This window comes from Otolemur garnettii, unplaced genomic scaffold, assembly GCF_000181295.1.
Source record: "Otolemur garnettii isolate 467f Iridium unplaced genomic scaffold, OtoGar3 scaffold00094, whole genome shotgun sequence".
Taxonomy (NCBI): domain Eukaryota; kingdom Metazoa; phylum Chordata; class Mammalia; order Primates; family Galagidae; genus Otolemur; species Otolemur garnettii.
Window position 1 is genome coordinate 2,555,706 of NW_003852489.1, and position 27,567 is coordinate 2,583,272.

The 27,567-nt window shown below is 54.8% G+C and overlaps 1 protein-coding gene across 1 annotated transcript; it reads right to left on the reverse strand.

Annotated features, from left to right (window-relative positions):
- Nucleotides 1–2,534: 2,534 nt before the first annotated feature.
- On the reverse strand, nt 2,535–27,567 carry TSPOAP1 (TSPO associated protein 1). Its single transcript, XM_003795573.3, has 32 exons — nt 27,235–27,567; nt 26,340–26,447; nt 25,939–26,067; nt 25,185–25,364; nt 24,499–24,669; nt 23,257–23,334; nt 23,087–23,170; nt 22,790–22,879; nt 22,483–22,605; nt 22,118–22,222; nt 20,001–20,051; nt 19,593–19,613; nt 18,616–18,820; nt 17,835–18,007; nt 16,453–16,568; nt 16,053–16,162; nt 12,128–12,958; nt 11,828–11,979; nt 11,124–11,501; nt 10,799–11,038; nt 10,277–10,456; nt 8,876–9,712; nt 8,163–8,262; nt 7,910–8,061; nt 7,121–7,289; nt 6,668–6,712; nt 6,237–6,269; nt 5,959–6,062; nt 5,810–5,881; nt 5,533–5,643; nt 4,864–4,925; nt 2,535–3,734 (listed from the first exon to the last, which is right to left on the reverse strand). Exons 1-31 carry the CDS (start codon nt 27,565–27,567, stop codon nt 4,896–4,898), a joined length of 5,511 nt encoding a protein of 1,836 aa, XP_003795621.1. The 3' UTR covers nt 2,535–3,734; nt 4,864–4,895.

The following is a 27,567-nucleotide window of genomic DNA, read 5'->3' on the forward strand; positions in this document are numbered from 1 at the left end:
GGATTCGAACCCGCCACTTTAGGTGTATGTGGCTGGCGCCTTAGCCACTTGAGCCACAGGCGCCGAGCCAAATTAAACATATTCTTTATTAACTTTTTGACAAACCAATGACAAAACAAGTTCTACCAATGTTCCTTTATATATAGTCTAAGATAAATATCACTTACATTTTTAATCTGGGCAACAAATTTAAAACTCTTAGGAATAAGAAACAAAATGAGATGGTTGCTAATGGAACCAAACTAAACACATAAGCTGTGTATATTTTAAAAAATCAGTGCTTTGTAACTAAATGTGAGGTTACAATAATCCACTTGCTTTAAATAACAGTTCAATCATATATAATAAATATTGTTTAGGGAAAAACAGCCTCAAAAAGGAACCATTTAAAAAGGTATATTAGGCTGGCGCCTATAGCACAGTATTTACCATGCTGGCCACATACACCAAGGCTGGAGGGTTTGAACCTGGCCCGGGGCCAGCTAAACAACAATGACAACTACAACAAAAAAAAAATAGCTGGGTGTTGGGCAGGCAACTGTTGTGCCAGCTGCTTGGGAGGCTGAGGCAAGAGAATCACTTAAGCCCAAGAGTTTGAGGTTGCTCTGAGCTGTGACGCCATAGCACGCTACAGAGGAAGACATAGTGAGATTTTGTCTCAAAATAATAATTATATATATATATTTTTTCCTAATCAAATTAAGTATCAACACTCCCCAAACAATAAACAAGGCTTCATGGCTCTTAAATGCACAGACTACTAAATCATAAAAGACATCTTAGCGTGCCATGGCATCATCATAGCTGAAGAAACCTCAAACTCCTGAGCTCAAGCAATCCTCTTACCTCAGCCTTACAGGTGCCCATGACAACGCCTGGCTATTTTTTAGAGATATGGTCTTGCTGGTCTCAAACTCCTGAGCTCAGGCAATCCACCCGCCTCAGCCTCCCAGAGTGCTGACATTACAGGTGTGAGCCACCACACCTGGCCATAAAAGATATCTTTTAAAATTTTAAATACATCTCTAAGCACTAGACATTTATGCATTCTATTTAGGTACAGATTTTACTTGAGTCCTTTGAATGTAAGGATCTGTCTCTTTCTTCAGTTCTAGAAAATTTATAGCCATCATTTTTTCTCTGCTTTCCCCCTAAAATTAGAAACAAAACAATGGGTATTTGCTTTCACTATGCTTGCTTAACACTGAGGTGGAGATCAGTTTTGCTCAGACAACGTCTTATAAACTGATGTTGAAACTTTTGACTGCATTCCCCATGCATGATTTTTCTTTTGGTTTGTTCATTTCTTTAATCTTTTGTATAGCACTCCAGGAGAATTCCTTACCCCAAATTTCAAGCTTACTAATTTTCTCCAGGTATGAACCATATGCTCATACGAGTGTGTATTAAGGGTTTTTTTTAAAAAGCAAAAAAAAAAATACTTTTTTAGTTTTCGAGATCTCTATTAGGATCTTTTTCATAACTATTTGTTCTTGTTTTACATATACAATTCCTTCTTTTATCTACCCAACGATAACTATGGTCTTTTTAAAGCTCTCTCCTAATGTTTTATTGACTTGTGAATCTATTTTCCCATTCCCATTTGTCGTCTCTTTTAATGGAGTTGACTTTCTTCAAATGTCTGTTGAGTCTTAATTTGTCCTGGCTGATGTTGCTGGAGAGTCCCTGCTGGATGGCTGGGTGGGAACAGCTGCTGGGACTCAGAGGGGCTCAGTGAGAAGAGGAGGGGCACAATATGTTGGCTCTACACCTGGGAGGTGATGCGTCCTGTTTCTGCCAGGTGTTGCCAGACCCCTAAAGGACCACCTGGTCTCTGATCCATACTGCCACCCCCACTGTTCTCAACTGAGGGCAGACATCCTCACCTTTGCTCCAGGCCCATGGGAGAGGGAGGATTTGCAACTGTCAGTTAACCTGACCGATTAAGAACTCAACTAATCACACTGTCAGTAGCCCCTGGGGTCTCATGTGCCCATTTGCATCACCTGTAGGCCCAGAGCACCATGCAGAACTCTCCCACATACACCCTGCTCTGAGGTTTCTGAGTGTGGATGCCCATCTGTTCTCTGTCTTTTCCAGAGTCCTGCTATTTCTGACCTATTGAGAATCTCTCTCCTGCCTTCAAATGGAACTGTGTATAGTGTTTGTTTGCTTGTTTGTCCTGTTTCCTCACACCTATCATTTCTGTGCATTTCTATGGGGGAAGGAAGAGTGCAGTCTGTGTTCAGTCCAGCATCTTGAAACCAAGCCTTCTGTTTGTGTTTCTTCTATGCCCTTTCCCCTGTCTCTTTCTCCCTGCACAACCCTGCCCCATCCCCAATATTTGGCCCTGTAACCCGGGGGCTCAGGGAGCTGCCAGACTTTGAGAAAAAGGAACTCAAAAGCTGCTTGGTGTTGACTAAGTTTTGCCCCAGGTGCCCTTCATATGTGACTTCTGGGTTCCAAAGTCAAGAGTCTAGAGCCCAGCTTGACCCACCCCTCCAAGAAGTCCTTTGCCCAAGGAGAGGCCAGCATAGATTTTATGAAAATAGACTTTATTATAATAAAATGTCTTTTTAAACAAATGCCCCCACCATTCCATACCCCTGGAGACCAAGGTGGGGTGGGGGCTCAAACAATCTCCCACCACAGCAAAGGAAACATGCACAGAGACTCTCACCCAGCCAGGGGGCGGGGCATGGGGCGGTTAAGGGAAGGGTGGAGAACCCCACCCACTCTGAACAGGGAATGTATGAAAATAGCTTCATAAATCTGTCCTTTTCCCCAGCCCTGGACTCTGACAGGGGCCAGAGGAAAATGATGCAAAAGAGAGGTTGAATCCAATGAGCAAAATAAGGCAAACCCAACTCCTGCTTTCTGCCCACTGGTCCCCTGGGTCTTTGGGGCAGGGACCACACTGGGGCCAGGAGGCCTGGCAGGGAGGGGTGGAGCACGATGGGGCGGGGTGAGGCCTGCTTTGGCACGGCCTTTCTCCTCCCCGCCTGTGCGGTGGAAGCGAGATGGAGGAAGCTGGGCTGAGGCACTGAGTATGTACATATATACAAGGCTCCCGCCTGCCCCCTGGGGAGGAGGCTCCAGGAGAATCCAGTGCAAACTTTCAGGGGAGGGAAGACGTGATTAGGACAGCCAGAGTATCAGAGGGGACAGGCCCTTTTCTCCCTCCAGGGTCCTCATCCTGGAAGTGCGGAGGGCCAAAGAAGGGTCTAGCAAAGTTTGGCAGGAGCCAGGAGGAGGCAAGGTGGTGGACAAGGAGGCAGAAGCCCTGTGTCCAGACCTCGGACAAGTTACTCACTCTCTATAGGGCTCAGTTTCCCCTCCTGTAAGAGGAAGGTGCCCATCTAGAGGGTTCATCACTAAGGACTCATCCAGCTCTGACCGTCACCAAGTCTCTTTGATTCCCATCCAAGTGCCACAGTGTTAACTCACAACAACAGGAATTCAGGGCCCAGAAGGAACCCTCACTGCTCAGCCAGGACAGTGCCCTGAAGGCATCTGTAGGCCTCTGGTTGCTTCTGCCTGCAGGGTGGGCCATAGTTTCACTCCTTCCTAGAGCCCAGTTTCTTGAGGAGTTGCTTCCCCTTGGAAAGGAGGCCCTGCACCTTCTCGCTTGCGCTCTGTGGCTCCCCCAGATCAATCCTGGGGAGGCTGCCAGGGCTGGGGGCACAGGGCCAGCCTGGGTGCACCAGCAGCCTCTGTGTTGTGCTGGCCCAGTCCTGGAATGTGAGAAAGAAGGGACAGAGTCAGGGCCCAATTCCCTGCCCCACCCCTAACCCCTCTACAACCTTAGGAGCCTGCGGCCTCACAGGCCATAGCAACCCAACTGCTGGCCAGACACACAGCACAGAGAGGACAATGCAGGGATGGTGCCCAAGGAGCACTGAGCTGGGAGTTCCACGGGACAAAGTCTCGGTTCTGCTTTGCTGCGTACACAAGCTCCGTTCCTTCTCCTTACAGGGTGCTAGGCTGACAGAGCTCAAGAGTTCTCAGAAACCGCCCACCCCTCAGGGTGAGTGCCTTGAACTTCCCACATGCCCTCTCCCTCCTAAGAAAGGGAGCACAAGAACAGGACTGCTCAGAAGCAGCTGTCCTCTCCAGGGAAGGCAGTTTCTACAGCCCTTCTAGTCAAAAGGAGCATCCTTCCCCAACCCAGCAGAGGCGCTGCCTCTGGCCTGCAGGGACTCTCCCCAAAGGGCCTCTGAGAGGACTGCACAGAGCCATGTAGGCATGGCTGAGAGACTCATAGCCACGGCATCACTCAGCCCCCACCACAAGCTCTGGAGGCCGCCCCTCCCCTCCTGTAGCATCTCCCTGGCTAAATCTCCCCCTAGCTCCTTTTGCAATCCTGAGCTACTCCCTCTGCCTTAGCGCCACCCAGGCAGTGCTCCTTAGTGGCCTAGGAACAGGGAGTTGGGGCCTTAAGCACCTTGCAGTAACATCCTGTCACCGAAAATCATCACAATGTTATAATACCACAGTCATGTAGTATCATAATACCACTGATGAGTCATAAAGTGGATGTCACACGATGTTCCATAAACCGCATGTGTGATAGGATAGGAGGCATCAGCTAATATGGGACATCACCTACTAGGATGACACATAATCCTATGGCAGCTGGCACTGCCCAGGGTAAAGGCAAGAGGAGGGGAAAGAGGAGCAGGGAGGGGGAGAGATGAGCCCATATTCCAGTCTGGCTCATAGCAGGGTCTCCCCTCCCCATTCCCCGGAGGAAGGTGGAAAAGCCAGGTCAGCCTCAGTACTTGAGACAAAAAAGCCCCTTCTGACAGGGTCAGGTAGAAGTGGGGGGCACATCGGACAGAGGGGGCCAGTCCTCCCACTTACATGTTGCTCTCTCTACATATATCTATCTCCATCTAGCACTGGACTCTTCTCCTCCTCGTTCTCTGAGAACAGGGAACAAAGAGAGGAGATGGGTTACTGACAGACCCACACGCTGTCCACCCAGTCACCAGGTGGCCCAGAGGCAGGGTGGGCCCCGCTGGGCATAACCTTTGCATTAAGACCTACTGCACATGGAAGCCCTGGGTTTTCCGGCTGGGCCTCCTCACCATCTCCCGCCCTCTGAGGCTGGAGCTTATCTGCCCTCCACCTCCCCCCCCCCAAGGAAGCCAGGCCTTGCTCAGCAATTGGTCTCCAAAGGCACCTGGGAGGCTGGAAGCCGCAGCAGGGCAGAGCACCTGAAGCAGGAGCTATGACTGGCTGGGGGTGGGGGGGGCAAGAGGTGTGCTTTGCCCCAGGGTTCCCTCACCTGTACCAGCCCCAGGGTGTTGGCAGCTGTGTCAGATTGCCTGGGGTATAGAGGGGCACATACTGTGGGGAGCTGCCTACCCAGGCTCCCCACTGGTGGTAACTCAGCAGCTCTGCCCTAGGCACGGTGCAGACCTGTGTCATCTCCCCAGCCACACCCCTCCCACAAAATATCCCCCCCTCACCACCAAGGCAGGAGGGTGGAGCCCAGCTGCTGAGCTTGGAGCCCTGCTCCCCACTGACCTGACTCTCAGCTGGGAGTGTCCTGGGCTCCCTGTCCAGGCCTCCTGCCTCAGGCCCAGGGCCCTCCAGGAAGTTGGATGGAACCAGGCCTCTTTGTCCATTCAATTCCCCCTGGGGAGGAAAGGTTTGTGAGGCTGAGACCAGCAAAGAGGCTGGTCCAGGCTGTTCCCCAGGGGCCAAAATCACTGTCAAGACTGCCATCGAGATCTCTCACCCACCCCCCTGCCCAACTCTGGTGAGCTGGGGTATGCTGCACCCTCCCCCACAACATCCTCACATAGTAGAAACCATCGTCGTCCATGCCCCCGAACACAGTGATGACATCCCCTGCCCGGAAGGGCAGCTCTGCCTGTCGAGAGTGAGGAGCAGCGTCAGGCCCCGGGAGGCCCTGCCACCGCCCCCTGCACTGGCTCTGAGAGTCCTCACCTCCACGTCCATGTTGGGGGAGCTCTCCCGGGGGTTGTAGTCAAATGCAGCCACCATGGAGCGGGGAGCTTTTAAGTCAACAGAGGGGATCAGCATGGGGGAGGCTGTAAGGGGGAGAGGAAGAAGACTCAGGACTCTCTCTCAAGAATGCTCATCCCATACTATCCTCTCCACTGGAACCCTGCTGACCCCCTAATACCTCCTCCCTACTAGCCATAGCCCCTGAGAAGCCAAAGGGGTCACCCACCCCATCTCCCCAGCCCAGGCATGGCCCTTACCTGGACAGGGCTGGGCAGGGCCTTCAGGCTCAGCTGTGAAAAGAATGTGCCCATGAGCCCATCCCTCCCTTCCCTCTTCACCCCAGCCTGGGGCAGAGAGGGCAGACAGATGCTCGCTTTGATACGGAGGCTCCACACAACCACCCAGCCCTTCGATCTGGTAGTGAACTAAGGCCCAGAGAGGGTAAAAAGCTGCTCCAGTCTGCACAGTCATAGTCAGGTACCTTTGGGAACAGAGGTCTCCACAAACCAACCCCCGTCCCCACTGGAACAAAGTCCCTCCCAGGGAGAGTGAATGTGGGTGAAGGTCTGCCTTGATCCCCTCTACCTGCTTAAAACCCCACAGGTGTCCCCTAGAGAGCTAGGCAGCACCTCCCCCACCCACATAAATACTCTCACAGGCACCAGAGGGAGAATAGGGTCTTACCCACCTTTCTTGGAGCGACGGGGCTTGGGAGGAGGCCCAGTTACGCGGGCTGTGGAGTACACAAAGGTACCATTCCCTGATCCAGGAAGGCAAGTATATATAAGAGTGAAACTGAGGCAGGGGAGATGATGGGATAGGACTCCACAGTTTCCTCTCAGGGCTGGGCCAGGATTCCTAGACTTATTTCTGAGGGGCATTCATCTCCTATCCCAGACAAGAGCCCCATCTGACCTCCACGGCCCCAAATTCCTGACTAGCACCACCACCCTCTCGCAGCAGGCCCATCCCCTCAGCAACAGACTCCCCAAGGTGACCAGCCCACAGGTGTGGCTGCAAAACCCCAGCAGCTCTGCTAGTCTCTGGGTAACTGGAATACCCCAGACACGCCGATCGCTCAGGGTGGGACGGAGTTGGAACTGGGGTAGTAGGAGATGGGGGGGACAGCAGCAGGACATACTTAAGCCTTCAGTGAGAACATCTGGAGACAAGTAACCCCGCTGGAGCAGCTGCTGTCTCCCCACAGGACTGTCCACAGCCACTTCAGCCACCATATTACAGGGGATGTAGCCTGTTCGGCCCCCACTTTCACCCCGATAGAAGCCATCGGCATCCTTGTCCCCAAACACCTGGAGGCAAAGAGTTGTTACAGGAAGCCAGTTCAGCTGCTCCCTGTGCCCCCTGGCCCTAAACCCTGGCAATACCCCACATGGGACTACAGAAGCATGTTCTCCCTTTTGTGGGCTGTGGAACAGAAAAGGGGGGAAACAGCAAAGAATGGGATCAAAGGGGTAAGAGAAAACAGCCCTTTGTGTATCATCCTCCTCCACTGTCCACAGGGCCATTCCCTCCATCTACCCTAGACTGGATCTCCCTAATCTCAGAGCAACAGCGAAGAGCCTCCAGTCAATACTTGGAGGAATAATAAAGATAGTAATGTCAGTGGCAAACAGTTATATTGTGCTGACTGTGTGCCAGGCAGTTCAAGCACTTTATGTACATTGAATCTTTTAATCCACATATACCCCATAAGGTACCCTAATGATATCCCCATTTTACCAGTGAGAGAACTCAGGCCCCACGGGCTCAGGTAGTCTACTCAAGATCACACAGCTAGCAGTGGCAGAGTCAGGGTCCGAACCACCACGTCTGGCTCTGTGTTCTCCACCACAGTACCTCCAGTGGAGGAAGAGAGGGAGGGAAGACCTGGCTAGACGGTTTGGAGCTCTGGGCCCAGAGAGGCAGTTACCTTTAGGATCTGACCCTCCTGGAAGGGAAGCTCTTCTTCTCCAGCATCAGGGTTGGGTGACATGGACACGGGGTCATAGTCAAACAGTGCCACAAAGACCCTGGCAGGTAGGTCCTGGTGAGCCAGCACTTCTTGGGGGGTCCTTGGGAAGGCTGGGCAGACAGGTGGGGAGAGGGTAGTGACTCAGTAGGCTCTGGCCAAGGGGTCAGGAAAAGTCCCCACAGGCCTAGCCCAGCCCCCTTCAGGTGCTCACCTAGCTCGGTGGTGCCTGGCCTGGGGGCTCGGGACCCTCTCCTCTGGGGGCCCCTCCTCCCAGAGCTGTCCTGCCCTCTGGGCTCTCCAGTCTCTGCTGGCTGCAAAGAGAGGGCAACAGATGGCAGAAGTGATGCCCCAGCCCTCTGGCAGGCCCTTCCTCAGTGAGAGGACCCCGCCCGCGCACCCCTGCTCTGGCCCATCAGCATAAGCAGCACAGCAGAGCATGAGCACAGCGTTCCTCTCCTGCAGCCTTGACCTAGCCTGCTGGAGACATCCGAGGGAGGAAGGGCAGGAGGGGAGGCCCCAGTCCCCGCCCCCCCCAGAAGATGAGTGCGGTACAGGGGACTGGATTTAGCCAAGGAATGTGTGAGAGGAGGGCCTCCCGTCAGCATCAGGGCTGGGTGACTTGACATGGCATCACAGTCAGTGTCTTAAAGCTGTAATTAGCTACGCAGAGGAAAGGGCGACCCTGCCCCATGGCAGCAGCGGTGACTAGTGACAACAGAATAGTGTGCATCTCAGTTCCAATCAGCAGAAGCAGCAAAGCAATGGAATGTGGGTGGCAGGCGGCAGGTGAGGGAGCCCAGAGGCCCAGCCCCACCTCTGCTGATGGAGGCGGCAGCGTGGAATGGGATTGGCTGGTGGGCAGCAAGCAGGGCCACCAGGCGGCAGCAGGCAGGGGGCTGCCCAGGGTGGGGAGCGGGCACGGACCCGGGAGGGTGGCTCCTTGGCTCTGCCCATCGCACTGTGGCCTCTCCGTTCTGGCTCCCCTTTCTCCCAGGCTGGGAGGCAAGGGTAGGGGTTGGGGCCTGAATTGACCTTCACAGGCCCCCTGGACCTTCCTACAGGTGCTGTGCCCCAGGACTGCCCATCTGCAGGGTAGCAGGAGCTGGTGATGCTGATGCCCCCGCTGCCTGCTTCCTGTTCATCCTCCGAATCATATTCAATGCTGATTTCCAGGCACTTGGGGGAGAGGCAACTGGCTAGCCCAGATTCCAGGGCCTGGCCACGAGGGCACCTCCGAGAAGAGCCTGGCCGCCCTCTCCCACCAGCCTCTAGTCCACCCTTGGTGCCCTCAACCACAGGGAGGCCACCCCTCTCCCGCATGGGGACTGGTCGTCCAGAAGCCTGGGGCCCGCCATTGCTGAGAAGTCGGCTGCAGTGTTCGCGGGGATCTGGAGGCCGCCTGCGGCTTGGGGGCTTCTCAGGGGAACCCCCTCCTCTCCTCCGGCCACTTCCACCAACTAGCCCAGGCATGTCCTCCAGGTGGTCCCCAGCCCTGGATGGCTCAGGAGACAAGGGACACTGGCCAGGTCCTTGGGGCTGACCACTGTCACAGCCCAGCCCCAGCAACACAGGTTCAGGTAGGCCAGGGTCTCGGGAAGAACAGCCTGCCCCCGGCTTCTCCTCTTCCTCCTCTTCTTCCTCCTCCTCCTCCTCCGGGATGCTAAAAAGCTTCTTTCTGCAGAACTGCTGGAGGGGCAGCTCCAGGATCTGCTCCAAGATCTCCTCGTCGCTGTCAGTCTCACAAAAGGGGTCAGGCTGGGGCTGGGGTGGGAATGGGGAGTAGGGAGCAGCAGGGAAGAGAGGCGTGTGGGGAAGAGGAGAGAGCTGTGATCTTTGCCTCCAAATGAGGGCAGTGGTTAGAGGCAACTCACAACCCTCCATGGCTTCCCCTGAGAGGAAAGAACCAGAGGGACAGTGTCTGGCACAGAGTCACACACGTGCCCAGCAGAGCCAGAGGAAAAATGAGGAAGCATACCCAAGGAAAAGGCACCAACCCCTGGGGAACAGGAGCACTAGAGAGCAGGCCAGGCCTGTCACAGTGGAGAGGTCTCCCCATCCCCTCCCAGAAGCTCCCAGCACAAAGATCTCAGGTGGCACCAGCTTCCCTAGCCAGGGCACTGCCTCTGGGAGCTGGAGGGACAGAAGGCACAGAAAAGAGCTACTCCTCCTTCCTTCCCAGGAGAACTGCTGCTTAGGACAGGGCCCAGGCCACACACCTAGAATGTTGGTGGCACTCAGTGGTGGCTGGAGCAGCCGCTGACACATGGGGTCGAGGCCCCTGGAGCCTGAGGTCTGGGGCCCACCAGCCCCTCTCAGTCCCATTACCTTGGCCCCATCCTCCCTGATGCTGTTGCCAGCAACCTGCTTCGGGAAGGAACAAGTCCGGGAACCCAGCTCCTCTTCCTCCTCCTCTTCCTCCTCCTGGATGTCAGACAGGTCTGAGTTTCGGCTGTGGTCCACAAGGGAGTTCACCGGATGAGTGTTGAGCTCTGATGCATCCTCCCTCTATAAGAGATGAAAGAAGACGGGAGAAAGAGGAGGACAGTGAGGGCGTGCAGGGGGGTCCAGGCAGGTTGGCTCCAGCCACAGTAGAAAGGGTCTCTTGGAGGGGAGCAGGAGCTTTTTAGCAGAATGGGGATGTACACAAGGGGGTGGGAGTGGGGGAAGGACAGGGGCCAAACTGGGCAGAGAAATCTGGGAAGAAAACGCACAAAGAAACAGGCAACAAAGGGGTCAGCGCTGGACCAGAGCAGTGGACAAGCAAAGAGGACAGCCAGATTTGGGTTGGCCGGCCCAGGGAGGCAGGCCCTGATTCTTTGAGGTAATATAGTGTGTCCCCAACCCTACCTCAGCTCTGGGCCTCAGCCCAGACCCTGTGTCTCCTCCTTGGCAAGCCTCAAGGCTCGGTGCCTGCTGAGCCACCACTGCCTGGGTGGAGCAAGGTGCCGGGCGGGCCTCTCCTTTAGTCCATTCGGCCTCCTGCTCAGCCAGTGAGGGAGCGGCAGGGCCAGGGGCCCTCTCCCCCTGGGCTGGCTCGAGACCTCTCCTCTCCTCCGAGGCACCCAGCACAGCTGCCCCCGCTGCCTCCTGGAATGGCAGGCACTGAGGAAGGGCCCAGGCCACAGGCTTTGTCCAAACTTGCTCTTGCTTCCTCTCCCCCCAGACAAGGTACCTGGGCACAAGGTGCTGGAGGTTCCTCTTGGGATCTTTTCGGTGTCTCTCTGGGAGGGCTTGCTGGGGGGCCTCCTGGGGGATCTTGAGTTCCACGGGGGACAGAGAGCTGGGGAGGAGGGCTCGGGTTTTCAGGCCCTGGGGAGGCTGTAGCAAGGGGTGGTCTGGCCTCTGGGCTTGGTCGTGGCGAGGGGCAGGAGATCTGGGCTGGCAGGCAAGCCAGAGCCAGGGCTGGCGCAACGGGAGCTGGGATGGAGTCGGCTGACTCGCCATGGGGTGACATGGTGCGCACAGCCACCTCGCGGCACACGTGCAGCAGTTGCAGCTGGGACAGCTCCACCAACACGCTGCCCGCTGTGGGGGAGGCCACCTCCATGATCTGCAGGATGGAGGGAATGCAGGAAGGGAAGGGGAGGCTGAGTATGAGGACACAATAGCAGTGGTGACTGCCATTATGCCAGGCATCATGCTAAGCCCTTTGCCTGCCTATCTCATTTAATTCTCCTGGGCTTTGGCTTCAAGTGGTGGCACAGTTTTCAAATCCATCATGTGCTGCAAAAGTCCATGCTCTTTACAAATCTGCCACATAGTGCCCAAGTGCCAGTGCTGGGCATCTCTGTGCCAGGCCAGGAAGCATAGGCCTCTGAGCAAGGAGGGGCGCACACTAATCCCAGGGTACAGATGGGTAGAGTCTCTAGGCCATACCTTTTGCCCATCAGCATAGATGGCGTAGCCTGTGACACGGACACCATTTGAGGTACCAGCAGCATCGATGGTGACTGGGAGCCAACTGATGATCAAGATTCCAGGGGAGGGCCCTGGCTCAATCTGTACATCCAGGGGGGCATCTGGTGGGCCTGGGGAAAGGGAGGCACAAGACCCAGCAATGCAAGACACTTCCTGCCAGACATACCAGCCCGATTTGCATTTCCAATCTCCCTTCTCTGTGTCACCCATGGCCTGGCCTTCTGCATGTTATGGACATCAGAGCCCAAGCCTGTATACCTGCTGGGAGTGTGGTGAACTGCAGGGTGGCAGCCCGCTGCTCTGGTCGCTCCCAGCCTGGTTCCCAGGGCCCTCGGGGTGGGAGCTGAGCCTCTACTCGGGCCTGATAGGGTGTGCCAGGACGAAGGTGGCAGAAGGTGGCCCAGTAGGTACTAGGGCAGGCAGGTGGGCATTCTTCCCCATTGAGGTAGATGGCATGGGCCAAGTTGCTATTGCTGGGCACCCAGGTGATCTCTGCAGATGTGGCTGTCAACCGATGGACTCGCAGCTGGCTGGGTACCAGTCTGGCCCGAGCACCCACCACCAAGCAACAGCGCAGAGGGTCGGAGCTGCCCCGGCTGGTCAGGGCCTGGACAGAAACACGGAGTGGTCCAGCCTGCAGGTCCACGTTCTCAAGCACAGCCTTGGGGGGCGCCCCAGGCCCCAGGGCCTGCCGCAGCTCCCCATTCACGCAGATATGGAAGCCGTGTAGTTCCACTCGCTCGGGAGGCAGCTCCCAGGCCAGCACCACACTGTGGGCCAGCTGTTTGAGGACCACCAGGCGGCGGGGGTAAGGCACAGCAGGAGGCTCGCCCAGGCCCTCTGGTGTGGGGCTCAGACTGAGTTCGTCTCCTGCATCCTCCTCCTCCAGTCTGGACTGGCTGTGTCCCCCGCTGCTCTGGGCCCCACTGCTGCTGCCACCCCCACCTCCACTCAGGAAACTGAGCTCAGGGCCTGAGCTGTGGGACAAATCGGCCAACTCCGGAGGGAGGGAGGTCAAGAGGTCGTCATCAGACACACGCTCTACGAAATTGGAAGGGACCAGGCCCCTTCGGCCATCCATGAGCTCCCCTGGCACAGGAAGGACAAGAAAGGGCAGGGAAGGGTGAGACAGACAGAGAGGAGGGGAAAGAAAAACCAGCGGAATAAAGGCATTTTAGCTAGTGAGTGATCTCAGGCTTTTGATTCAAATCAACATTTAACTGTCAGTGCTTTTAAAAGACAAGAGCGGTAAAGGTGTGGATTAGAGAATTATCTTGAGTTTTCATAGGTGTGGTAATAGTATATTGGTTCCGTAGGATAGTGCTTCTTACATTTTAATGTGTAATATGAATCACCTGGAGATGGATTAAAATGCAGAATTCTAACTGAGGCCTAGTAATTCAGCATTTCTAACCAGCCCCCCAGTGATATAAGGATGTAGAATACCCACGCACGTTGAAGTATTTTGGGGTAAAATGTCATGATATCTACGATTTGTTTTTAAATCATTTTAAAATTTACATATTCATAAAGTAAATATGGCAAAATGTTAATTGTAGAATCCACATGGTGGGTATACAGATGTCCATTGTACTATTCTGTACATTTGAAATCCTCCCATTATTAGGCTTGGTGCCTGTAGCGCAGCAGCTAGGGCGCCAGCCACGTACAATGGGGCTGGTGGGTTTGAGCCCAGCTGGGGCCTGCTAAACAACAATGACAACTACAACAAAAAAAAATAGCTAGGTGTTGTGGTGGGCACCTGGAGTCCCAGCTACTTGGGAGACTAAAGCAAGAGAATCGCTTAAACCCAAGAGTTTGAGTTTGCTGTGAGCTGTGACGCCAGGGCACTCTACCCACAGCGACATAGTGAGACACTGTCTCGAAAATTAAATAAGAAAATGTTGTATTTAAAACGAAAATAATTAATAGGTCAAGATGAGGAAACAGATTCCACTGACTAGAAAGCTCTGGTAGTGGGTTTTTTGCAGGCCGGAGAAGTGGGAGCTGGGGTGCCCCTCAACCTCCCTTTGTGAAAAACTAGTCCCCAGAGAGAGAGTGGGAAACAACCATCACATTAGGGTAAGGGAAGGAGCCTTAAGAGACAAAGAGAAATGAGTCGCTTATGGGTTCTAGAAGGATTAGGATCCCCCTAGCAGGCCTATGTCCAAGAGCATGACGGACAGCTGTCAATCCAGGACCAGTGAGCAATGGGCAATTCCATCACCTGTGTCAGTTCTCCCAAAGACAATAGAGTATCACAAAACATTTGCTGTTGTTTGTTTGAGGGATGTCTGGAAGCCTGGCACCCTGACATGTTACAGTTAATTTAAAGAAAGAAAAAAAATTCTCAGAATTTTTGGTGGCTGCTGTGCCTTTTGGGGAGGAAAGGGGCACAGGGCAGAGGGTGAGTGTAGGTAGGGGTGAGGTTCAGGAGGGCCTGCAGTTTCCCCAGCAGTAATTTGTGATTCCCACCCCAACTCTGCTGATGCTAGAAGCGGGGAAAAAGTAAGGAAACTTGAAGAAACAATAGGGACTCGATAAGTTAGATATAATGAGCACTCTAAGCAGGTGAATGGTGGCCGCCCGGAAGTATGTCCATGTTCTAATCCCTAGAACCGTGAATGCAACCTTATTTGGAAAAAGCATCTTTGCAGATGTAATTAAGTTAAGGATCTTGAGATGAGATCATCCGAGATTATCTGGGTGGGTCCTAAATCTAATGATGAGTGTCCTTATAGAGAGACACACCGAGGAGAGACAGGTAAGAAGAGGCAATGTGACCACAGACAGAAAGATTGGAATGACGTGGCTGCAAGCCCAGGAACACCTGGAGCCACCAGACGCTGAAGGAGACAAGGGAGGGAATCTTGTAGCCCCGCCAACATCTTGATTTTGGAGTTTGGGCCTCAAAAGAGGCCAGTGAGAGAATAAATGTCTGTTGTTTAAAGCAGCCCAGTTGGTGGTAACTTGTTACAGACACCATAGGAAATTAATACAAGCACTGCTCTAAGAAGCAGGAGGCAAAAGATAGAAGCCTTCACATCGAACAAATCTATAGCTTACAAGGCTGAAGCTGGAGCCTGGCTCAGAGTGAGGCGGCGCTGGACCAGATGTGATATAAATGAAGCAGTCCCTTAGCTGGAGATCGACCAGGAACACAGCATCCTACACCCACTTGTCAACATGACTTTAAATCTATCCCCATCTACCCAAGATGGTAGGGTTCAAATTCATAATTTGTGGTTCGTTAATACTGATGTTTTTGCTGCCCCACTCTAAAAAAATGTGTTTGAGTTTTTTTGTTGTTCTGATTTTTTTCATAATAAATTATCCTGTTCCTGGAAGCTATTTAATCATCCTCTTCATAATCTACCCCTCTGGGGAGATTAGCTGTCTAGGCCACAAAGCCAGGTACTGTCATTCCCAGGCAGAGGGCCCAGAGAAATGGGCCTGAGCAGGCTTCCAAGCTGTCAGGGTTACAGATGCAGCTCTAACTCCTCTCCTAAATCTCCACACACAGTTGTGGCCCTTGCCCTGCCTTGTCCATGCCTCACTCCAGTCTCTACTCAGTGCCATCTTCTCTGCTGCTGACAGACGTGGCCTGGTGCCCAGACCGGGGCCATCCTAGGAGAGTGTCCCAAGGCCATTTCTTTCACAGGCCCTGTCCCGTTGTCCAGAATCAAGGAGGCAGTGGTTGCCTGGTGCGTCCTCTGGCTCCCCGCTAGAACTGGAGAGCTGCCCTGAAGCTCACGCCCTGCCTGGGCCCTGACAACTGCTTACCATCCACTAACACCTTCTTCTGGGATCTGGACCCTGTCTCTTCCTCTCTACTGATTGAAGTCTAGCATCAAATCTATGCTACAGGCCTGACCTCAAGTGTCATGTTAAACACTGCCATGTCCTATATGCCAGCACAATAATAAATCTAGCCAAAATTCCCAGTGACAGTCTGCCCATCATCTGGACTGTGAGATGCCCTGTGCTATCCTGGCTGATGCCAGACCACCATCTTTTTCTTTCCCCACTTCCTCCAGGTCTCTGAATGCCTTTTAGCTGAGCCTTAAAAAGTATGGTGGGATGAGCTTGCTGGGGAGAGGGTATGAATGGGTGGATGGAGGTCTTTGGGAACAAGGACTTAAAGGCAGGGGAAGGGACAGAATGACCCCCACTACCTTCCTACCTTCAAAAAAGCCATCCTCGTCCATGTTGCCATAGACATAGATGTACTCGCCAGCTGTCAGTGGAAGCTCTGCCTCTGGATTCTCATTGGGTCCCTCGAAGGGGTTGTAGCTGTTGAGGGGGGTACAGAGGAGGAGGAGGACAGCGACCTACATTGCACCTCCATGTCCCGTCTTCTCTCCCACACCGCACTAAGCCTCTATAGACACTTGGTTGTCCACCTTTAGCAAAACAGAGCATTCACTGCACACCCCCCTTGGCCCAAAAACGTTATGAAAATATGTCCAACTGGGCACCCTGCACCACCCACACCACCTTCAGAGCTCTCTGTCTTTACCTAGCCCCCTCCTCCCATACACCCTAAATGCTGTGGGTGGGAGCAGGGAAGGTGAGGAACCCACCTATAGCGTGCTAGGAAGACCTGGATCCTCGCTCCTCCCCGGCTGCCCTCTGGTGCTGCTGGGAGCAGGGAGACACTATCTGCCTCCAGTTCCTCCACCTCACTGGCTGTGTCCACCTGGGGATAGACAGAAAGGGCTGGCTTCTCTTCATGGCCCAGGGCCAAAGGCCAAGCCAGCAGGTTTCCAGGCTGAGCCAGAGGACCTCTTTGAGAATGGAAAGTGAGCACATACATGCCTGACAAGGCTGGGGCAATGAGCCCGTCCCTCACCCCCCATGCTGTCTAAATCAGCACTTGAGCCACAGGTCCTAGGCAGGGGAAGTGGGAATAATCTGGCCCCTACTGCACCAGCCAAGAAATAAGCCTACCTCCCCTATCTGAGAGGGTCAGGCCACACTGGTGTAGGGAGTGAGTGTCGATGGCAGTTAAGGTGAAAACACAGCAAAGCACCCGGACTATAAAGAGCTGGGAGCAAGGAGGCAGGAGCTGGAGAAGTCCGTGCCTCTAGCCCAATGTCGGTGCTTTTGCCAGTCAGCTGTGGAACTCAGAACTTCCTGTCCACTGGTCCATGGCTTGGGGGTGTCCCATTCCCTGACCATGGTACAGATTGCAAGGGCAGCTAGGGGAGCAGGCTGTCTTGTCTTCTCTGCCAAAGCCTCCAAGAATGGGCCCCACTGCACCCAAAGCCAGCACCACCATCCTATCCCACAAGGGGGCAGCAGAGGTGGCGGCCACGTCATGCCACGGTCTGAACCCTTGGACCTGCCCCCTCCACTTTCTGGTGTTTGTGGGTAGAAAGAGGCAATCAGAAGAGCTATGAGTGATGCTCCAGGACTCAGTAATAATAAAAGCTGCCAAATGTTAACTGTCCACTGTGTGCCCACACTGAAACAGGCACTTGCCTCATATTTTTTCATCTAACCCTCACGACCATAGAAAGTGGGTTTTATTAGCTCCAGTATTTGGAGAAGGAAACCAAATGCTACAAAGGGTCAGTGACATGCCTAATACAAAGCTGGGATTTGAATCTCGGAACCTGTGCTCTTTCTCATCTGCTTCCACTACAGATGTGCTTATGAACAGTCTCATTATGTGAAGCCTGGCGCCAAAGTGTCTCCTCCATCCAGCCCAGGACTCTAGGGCCTCCCTGGGCCCCTGGGGGATGGAGCTGGGTAGCCTCCAGGTAGGGCTTGCCTGTGGGTCCTGGAGGACAGGGACAGGCTACTCCTGAGCTCCCCACCGGCAGGAGGAATCCACAGGCCTTCTTCCTCCCACCATGGGTCTAGTGGCCACCCAACTCCTAGGGACCATTGAAGAAGTCAAGGCCACCTCCCCACCTCCCTAAGCCAAAGCCAGAACCCCAGCCCCTTCGCCAGCACTGACCTCAGGTGTGGGGCATGACTTGGGACTGTTGTGGATGGACTCGGAGCGTGAGGAGTTAGAGAGAGACTCTGCCTTCTTAGCTGTCCTTCGAGGGACTCCAGTAAGGGTAGCAGGCGCAGGCTCAGAGGACTTTGGGGTGCAGCGCCCTGGGGAGCCCGGCGGGAGGTCAAGGTCTAAAGAAAAGATTGTGCATGGGCTTGGGGTCTGTGGCCTGAGGAGGAACCAGGAAGCTGGGGTGGAGCTTCTTGGATACAGTGTCAGGCTCTCCCTATAGCTGACTTTCCTTATAAGAAGGGAACTTTGGGAGGGAAACTTACTAATAGAGGTGTAGGTGATTTGCATATCTTATTCCATGTGATCCTCAGAGCAGCTTGCTGAGATGCATTTAATGATTCCTGTTTTATAGCCTAGGAAACTGCAGCCCAAAGAGATTGAGCAGAGTGCCCCAAATCTCACAGACCGTTAAGGGAGCTCCAGATCTGACTGCCCTCAGCCCTGACTCTTTGTAAGTCCATACTGCTTTACAAGTCCCACAGCTCTGACCCCGAGGTCTTGTTGGAGGGCAAACAGCAATGGTCTGAGATGCCTAGGCCAGACTCCAGAACAGACCCTTTCCTGAGCTTTGTTTTACCCCATCAGAGCCTGTTCTAGCCAGGCGCAGCTCCAAGCTGCTGGGTGACTTAGGATGAGTTACTGCCCTTCCCTGACCCTGAACTCCTTGCTCTATACAAAAGCCCCAGGCCTAGGGATTCCAGGCCAATGTCACTGAAGTCCACCTTACCTTTGGGGCCAGACCCCCGGCAGAGTTGGGGAGTAGAGCAGCAACAGTGGGGTGGTGGGTGGTCCCCAAGGGCCCCGCAGTCCAGGGCAGAGGTGAGCAGATCCAAGGGGCCAGGGTGTAGGCGGAAGGCCTGGAGCTCCCGTGCCAGGAGGCTGAAGCGCTCAGTTTGGCTGCGGCACTGCTCCTCAAGCTCTCGAACCCGGGCCTGAGCCAAGACCCACCATGAGCCACCAGGCCCAGCAAAGCTGCCCAATGTCAGTCCATACCACCTCCATGCAGCCCCACATTGGCTGCGGATCATATCCATCCAGCTCCAGCCTCAGTGGAGCAGAGGGTGAAGTTCTGGGCTGTGTCCTGAGACATCTTTTCCCCGGCCCTCTCCAGAGCCAAGACAGGGTCTACTGCACACTCACCAGCCTTTGAACCCCAGGCAGTGCATCTCTGCTACTAGCCGCTTTCTAAGGATCCTTCTCACCCCATCACCAGCTCCATCACTTATCACTCTGCCACAGTCAGCAATCCAAACCCCTGCCCTCAGAGAGGTGGGCAAGAGATCCCATAGGGGAGCTAGGGACATGTTCATGATGGGAATGGGCTAATTCTCAGAAATTTTTCTCCAGGATCAGGAGAGTTTCAATATCAGGCACCTACCCTGGCCAAAGTCACAAGGTACATAAGTTAGACTGGTGATGAACTTTCTTATAGTGGCCAGAGAGGGAAGGCCCCATGTCTGCCAGGCCCAGCAGCAGGCTTGGAATAAGGGGACAGCCCACAGGGATCCTGTAGGAACCCTAGTCTATCTGCAAATTCTCAGGTGTGATGCCCTGAGAATTCTCCAGTGATGCCCCTGCTCCAATTCCACTGGACATGACAGTTGGGACTGCCTGGGCCTGAAGGAGGAGACGCAGCTAGGCCAACCCAGAGTGGGGGGAGAGGAAGCTGTGGGGGAGGGGGTGGGGGTCGGGGTGAGGCTGTACCTGCATGGAATCCAAGGTAGACTGTGGCAGGAAAGGAAAGCACAGGGCAGAGGTTAGAACCCTTAGCCCTCTAGGTCACTAACTCCCCAGGGGAGAGGTCTAGTGGACACCAGCCAGCCAGCTCCCCAGTTAGCTCACCTAAATGGAGGGATATTTCAGGGGGAAGGCAGACTTTGGGTGTAGCAATGAGAGACTGATGCCACCAGGCTCAGGAGCCCCTGTCCAGCTATGCCCAGCCTGAGAAATAGGCCAATGGTGGGGGGACTCCCCCAGACCCCAGAGCATTTAAGGGCCCCCCTCACTGGCAACCTCCTCCTTTGCCACACACAGTCCATTCTAGCTCTTTCTGAAGTTCCCCTGCATTCCTCCCAAGGTGAAGGAGCTGGGAGCCACCTCCCAGGACCCTACCTCCAGCAGCTGCACGGCCCCTTCATGTTCCCTCCTGGCTTCCGCCTGGGCCTACAGGGGGTAGGAGGTAGAATGCTGGAGGGCAGGGCTGAGGCATGGGCTGGGGGAAAGGTAGGAGTGAGGCAGGGTGGGCAAGAAGGGCTAAGGCAGAGAAGGAGTGAGAAGAAAGACAAGGCCAGGGAGCATAGGAAATGGGGATAGGGAAGGGGGAGGCTGAAGGCTTCTCCCTCCCCAACTCCCACCCTGAGACCAGAAGGCACAGAGGTCAAGGAGCAAGGACACTTTCTCTCTTTCTGGACTCTCACCCCTTCTGGCTTCCCTCCTATCTCTCTGGGTGCTCCTTCTACTCTTTTGTCTGGAGGGGGGACCCTTTTGAAGGTTAGGGTACCCCTGGACACAGTGCTGGGCCCACTTTATATTCTCAACTTTCTCTTGCGGGTCCCATTTAGTCCCACAACTAAACACACCGATGGCTCCTACTATCTCTAAGACCAGCTTTCCCATAACTCCAACTGTATGTATCCAACTGTCTGGGGACATCTCTCCTTGAATATCTGACATACAACTCAGACCTTGCCAAACCAGAGTTCAGAACCAGGGCTGCCAGCCTCTCAAATCCTCATTCACCTCCCAGGGTGTGAAAAGGCCTACGCCCTACCAGAGTTTATACAGCAAATGGGTGACAGAGAAGAGATTCAACTGGAATCCCACAATACGCCTTGTCAATTTTTTTTTTTTTTTTTTTTTGAGGCAGGCTCTCACTCTGTCACTCCAGCTAGAGTGCAGTGCCATCATCGTAGCTCACTTCAACCTCTAACTCCTGGGCTTAAGCAATCCTCCTGCCTCAGCCTCCTGAGTAGCTGAGCTGAGGCTACAGGCACTTGCTACCACATCTGGCTAATTTTTCTATATGTATATATATATTTTTTGAGACCAAGTCTCACTCCATCATCTTGAATAGAGTGCCATGGCATCATCATAGCTCACAGTAACCTCCAACTCTTGAGCTCAAGTGATCCTCCTGCCTCAGCCTCCTGAGCACCCGGGACTATAAGCACCTGCCACTATACATGGCCAGTTTTTCTACTTTTAGTAGAGATGGGGTCTCATTCTTGCTCAGTCTGGTCTTGAACTCCTGAGCTCAAGTGATCCATCCTCCCGCTTCACCTCCCTTCCAACAGATTGGAAATATGTTTTGGAGAAGGAATTGACAAAGAGTCAAGGCCAAAGCCCCCTATTCCATTTCTATAGAAAATTTAAGATAAAGGAGCCTCAGTGCTAGGATTAGAGATGTGAGCCACCAGACCCAGCCTATTTTCTACTTTTTTGTAGAGATGGGGGTCTCAATCTTGCTCAGGCTGGTCTTGCATTCCTGCTTGACCTCAAGAGATCCTCCCAAAATATTAGGATTATAGGCATGAGCCATCTCACCTGGCCAATTCTTGTTAATTCACTCCAAAACATTTCCAATCTGTCCACTTGTCTCCATTGCCACTGCCTACATCTAAGTCCAGACAGCCACCATCTGTCTTTTGGGCCACAGCCCACCCCCTGCTCCATACCTACTCCCACAGTTTACCCTCCATGATGCCACCCTGGGACTTTGTAAAATCGAAAATCAGATTATATTACTCCCCTGATTAGGACTTCTCAACAGCTCCTAACCACTCAAAGAGCAAAATACTCAAACTTTTTCCCTGGCCTTTAAGGCTAGACAGGATCTGGGCCTTGAATTCTCCTGCTACTTTGCCCATCCTTTACTGTGTTCTAGCCACACAAGTCTCAGAACACCACTGCCCCCAGCTCTTCCCTGCCACAGCATGTCTCCTACTTGGCAAGTCCAACTGTCACCTCCTCAGGGATGTCTTCCTGACGACTGCTAATGTGGTGCCTCACCAGGGCTCCCAGTCACTCTTGCCACTTTACCCTGTTCATCTCCTATCATCAGTGTCCGACATCATCTTGTTTGTGGATCTGCTTATTTGCTGATGAACCAGGGAGCTGTATTCACCACCACCTCCCAAATGCCTAGTACAGTGCCAGGCACACAGAGAATGCTTATACGATGAGCAAATGGTGAAGCTGGGGTCCAGCAGCTTTCCCCACTCCTGCCCCACCTGCTGCAGCCTCTGGACTTCCTCCTGCTTCTCCCGTAGGCTGAGCCGAGCCTGCTCATGTTCCAACTCTAGCTGTTGCCGCCGCTGGGCCACATCCCGCATGTGCTGAAACACAAGACTCGGGGTTAAGGCCAGAGCCCCCTACTCCATTTCTATAGAAAACTTAAGATAAAGGAGCCTCAGATGCCATCTGCTCCAGATTCCCTCTGGTAAAAAGGAAATTAATACTGGAGAAGGCACGGAACTGGCAGCACCAGGACTTGACCTCAGAACCCAGTGCCCTACACACAGAGCAGATTCTACTGTCCCGCTTTCTCCCTGTGACAGAGCCCTCTACCCTCCCACTTCTACATTGTCCCCCTCACCTTCAGCACCTGCTCCAGGCTCTCCAGCTTGCTCTGCAGGCCCTGGCTCTTGCGAAGGGCTGAGTCCCTCTCCTGTGTCACCCCCAGGAGCTGGCCCCTCAGCTCCACATTTTCCCACTCCACCTAGTGAGGGGACAATGGCAGGAAGCTGGGTATGTGACACTTGTCCCCCATCTCCCTCATCAGGAGGAATAATACCCTTCATACTCTACCCGAGCTGGGGGGTGATGCAGGAGAAAGCCCCTTGCCAAGGACCAGGGTCCCAGCAGGAGCACAGGCCTCTACAGCACCTGGGCAGAGCTGGTACCTGCTCCTTCTCCGTGGCTCTCCCACTGAGCCGAGAGTTCTCCTCCACCAGGCGGGCATTCTCATTCTGGGCTTCTCTCAGCTGCAGCTCCTAAGAGGGCAGAGGAGCTCTGGGGAGGGGGCCCAGCACCCAGATTCCTCATCTCTCCACACAGAGAACCCTGCCCTCCTCCCAGACGAGGCCGTCCTCCCCTGCCTGGAACCTAGATCAGCCACAAGGGATGAAAGCAAAGCTAAGAGGGAGCCCACCACCTGGCCAGCCTGGGGGAAGAGAGCTGGCCTGCCCACAAGAGCTCACCAGCTCCTCACATCGCCTCTGCTTTTTCCGGGCTTCGTGCTCCAGGCTCTCGCATTTCTTCCGCTTCTTGCTGAGCTCTGATTCCTGTGGGGTCAGGATCAAGGGCTCCTCATGTGGAAAAGCAGATCTGTCCCCAGCAGGTCACCTCCAACCCTTGACCTAGGACTTACCAGCTGCTGCACCCTCTGTTGTTTCTCTGGCTCCCCTAGAACCACGAGTGGGTTGTCCACATACTCCTGGGGTGTGGCCTGGAAATACCCAGAGGCAAGGGGTTGGCAGGTGAGAACAGGGCCTCCTGGGCGGCCAGCCCCCAGCCCAGCCTGCCCAGGGAAGTTTCTCACCCCATCACACTGTCAGCAACGAGACCTCTGCCTGGGAAGAGGGGGGGATGGGTACCGTCTGCCCACCCCCCTCACATCATTTCCAGCTGATGTACAGAGATCCTGGGTCCCATGTGTGCCCCAGGAGATAGGTCCTTTATCCAGGCCAAAGCTTTCCCTTTTTAGCTTCCAGCAGGAGCCGTGCTCTGCACTCAATAACTGTCCTGGGCGTCCTTCAGTGACTGGCAGAGAATTAGGAGGTTGCTTGGGCCCCCAGGGATGTGGTGTTCCCAGAGCTAAAGGTTCTAAATCATCCAGACTGGGCTTGGCGGGATCCTTCCTCTTGCCTTCCCTCGAGCCCACCCTATTGCACCTCCCATCTACCCCTGCAAACTTCGGAGTACAGGTTTTGATGGGAGGTACGTCTCCCTCCCTGGGCCAGCCAGAGAGGTGAAATCAGAGCAAGAGGCAGCCCCCCGCCTGGAAGGCCTTGGTCACTATCGAGTCGCTCCTCCCACCTGTCTTCCCCAAGGGAGGCGGACCTAGTTGTTGCCCTCCTATAATGATGGAGAGAAGCTAGACCTTTAAGTTCTGGGAGTCTGGAGTGGGTCTCGGCCCTCGGGACAGCGACTACCTAAGTCCCTCACTCGGTGAAGGTCGCCAGTACCTGAAGCTGGAGGGGACGCACTGCCGCCCTGGGGAAGCCGGGCCGGGTCTGGCTAGCTGGGCGGGCGCTGGAGGGCGGGAGGAGGCGGCGCGGGCAAGGCCCCGGGCGGCTGCTAGGGCAACCAGGGATTTGCTGCCGGGCCGTACCACTGGCGGCGCGGCAGGGGCGGCCAGGCGGGCCGCGTGGGGCACAGGACTACGGAAGGCGGAACCCGGGAACTCTCAGGGGCGGGCGCGGCGCAGGTATGAGTGCGGGAGGTTTGGAAGGGGACTCACCCCGGGATAGGAAAACTCTCCAACCTCTGGGAGTGCAAACGCCACCACCAGGTCGTTTGGGATCTGAATATGGTGCAGGGGGAGATCCCGGCGTCGTCCCAACCCTCTATCTGCACCCATCCATACATCTGCCCTGGCGCGGGTGCTCACCTCTCCTGGGGCCCCGGGGGCCGGCGCCCCTACTCTGGCTGGGGGCCGGGACTGCGGGGACCGCTCCTGCTGGTTGCGCAGGGCGATCTGTCTCTGCAGCCGCAGCACCTCCCGCTGGGACTCGCGCAACAGCCGATCGAAGTCCCGCACGTGGAGCCACTGGGGACCCTCCTGGGGCGGGGGACAGGGAGGGTAGTTCGGCCTAACCTTTACCCGCCCCATGCCATCCCTGGCAGAGCCCTCTGCCTTCCTGGAGGGACTCGCGCACAACCTCCCACGTACATGCCGGGTTATATATGCATGCGTATACAGCCACAAGCTTTTGCTAATCTAAGTGCACACAAACTCAGTAACTTATTTCTTAGGTGCTTGATGTGTGCCCAGCTCCTGTGCTAAATGTTTTATGAACATCGCTTCATTCAGGGCGAGATATGTGTGGATTCATACAGCCAGACCCACCAGCACATGGCCTCAAGCCTGCAGCACAGAAATGCCCAGGTCTGGGACTCGTGGCTCCACCCCCTTCTCCCTCTCCCACCTGGGCTGTTGCCAGGGGAACCTACTCCCCAGCAGCCTCCACCATCCGTTATATTTGCATCTCATTAACATCTCGTCCGCATCCCACGCCAGGCAAGATAGCCCTGGGTAGAGCTGAGTTGGAAGGGGTGACCAGGGCGTCCTCGCACCTTGCCCACCAGGGTGAGCCTGGCCTGCAGCTCCCTGCATTCCCGCTGCAAGGCAGCAATCTGCTTATCCTTGGCCAGCAGTGCACTGGCAGTCTCGCTGAGGTCCCGGGCTCGCTGGCGAGCTAGGGCCTTCCGGCACAACTCCAAGGTGGCCCCAGGCCTGGGTACAGGGGCACTCACCTAGCCAGAGATGGAGTAAGACTAATGGTCAATTGAGGGCCAGGGCACTTCTCCTACTCCTTAGCTCCTCCAAAAGGAGGAATTAGCTTGAAAACCTGGAAGTGTGGCCTCCTGCGTCTACACCCTGTCTGGGTTCTCAGAGGACCAGAACAGGCCTCACTCCCCCCCATCCCAGCAGTCCCCAAGCAGAACCAAAAGGGTTAAGTCTATATCCTAGTTTAGGTCCAAAGGGTGCTGCTAATTTGGGGCTGCCACTGTGATAGGTCTTACCCTGCCCCCACTCCAGCTCTACACCCTGAGATGAGCTCAGCAGGAGGCTGCAGCCAGCACCAGCAAGTGGCATTCCTGCTCCCTGTCTGCTCAGGAACCTCCCATCCAGCCCTGGCTCCCTCCTTCAGCCACCTTGCCTGGCCAGCATTTGCCCTCCCTATGCCTAGGCCCCTAAGTACCACTTTGGTGCTTTCGTGAGTACTGAATCTATGACTCTCAAACCCCAGACTGTCCTTCAGGTCCACCCCTTGGTTCCTCTCTTCCTTGGTCACCCAGCCTCTGCCCAGCAGCCTTCTGTCCTCACCACCCTCAGGTTCGTTTCCTGCAGCTTCCGGGCCCTCTCCTCCAGGCGCTTGGCAATGACCGCCAGCTCGGCATTCTTCCGCTTCAGCCTCCTCACCTTCTCTTCTGTCTCGGGGAAGCTGCTCTTCCTCTGACAAGAGGTCAGGCAGAATTGGGGCATATGAGGATCACACACGCACACCCCACCTACCCAATTCTAACTGCCCAGGGCTTAGGCTAGAGTCCTGGGCTCACAGTCAGGTCCTTAGCAACTCTAGTCAGGGGGTTCACCCTCTCTGGGTCTTGGGATTATGTCACCACCATGTAGCCCACACTTGGAAAGATGTCCATGGGGTGAAGAGGGCACTGAAGCAGAGGGCCAGGCTACAGCCAAAATGTAAGACCCTGCTCTTCAAGCCTCACCAGCATCTGGTTTTCCTCCTTAAGGATGGCACAGCGCTGCTGCAGCTCCCCCAGGGCCCTCAACAGCTCCAGATTGGGCCTGTCCCTGATGCTCATGTTCAGCTTGGCCTGGCATGAGAAAGGACAGGGTATAGCCCCTCAGGAGCCCACTCCACCCAGTCAGAGCCCTCTATGTGCAAGCATTCCCCCCTCCATGATCCAAGAAGACACAGAGATGAGAAGGTTCTTTCCCATATTGCAGGCCTTCGGAGAGGGCTGCAGGAAGCCTAGGAGAGGGGGCCATCCCAGTCCTCCCTGCCCAAAGTGGCACCCCCAGCCTGAGGACCTTCCTGCTGTTCCCTGATACTCCCCATCTTCTCCTCCTGGGAAATACCAGCTTGAGCTCCCATTCCTTTCTCCTGAGACTCCTCATAGCCAGTGAGTCTTCTGCCCCCCACCCAAAATCCTGATCCCTCCCTTTCTGCAGGAGACTGCTCACACCCACCCCAAGCCCTAGTGCAGCCTAGCACTGAGCCCCTCCCCTGAATCTGTTTCCACTGGACTCTGATTCCACCATACACCTCCATAGCCCCCAAGGACAGACTCATGGAGATAACACAGATAGACAGACTGTCAGAGGTGGGGTTGGGGGAGTGGGCAGGGGCAGGGCCAAATGTAGACAGACTGGCAGAGAGAGTCAGAAAAACAGACGAATGACAAAAAAAAATAGAACCACTGAGATTCTTGTCCAATGAAGGGAGGACAAATAGTAGAGACAGACCCACGGACAGAGACAGGCCAAAAGAGAAGTGGGCCATAGCATTGCATATCTTGCTGTGCCTCCTGGCCAGGCTAGGGGGACATGGTGAGAGACCCCTCCCACCTGGCAAACCCCAGCCCTCTGCAGTTCCCTTACCTTAGGGACAGCCTCCACTGCCTCATCCTCCAGTCTCAGGCAGCCAGATCCAGAGCTTGCTGCTTGCTGCCCCAGGCCAGGCAGTTCAGCCTCTGCTCCTTCAGCATCAATGCCCCCCATCGGCCCAGAGCTCCAGCCTCCTTTGGGCTCAGAACTCTTTTCAAGCCTCAGTTCTTTAACCTGCAGAGCTGCCGAAGGAGTATCAGCAACGCTTGGGGATGCATCCCCAGGTTCACCCCCCTGGCCTAGAGTCCAGCTCTGCCAGGCAGGCAGTGCCCATGGCTCCATGGCTCCTGGGTTCCCAGGCCGTGGGAGAGTTGTCAGTTGCTCCAT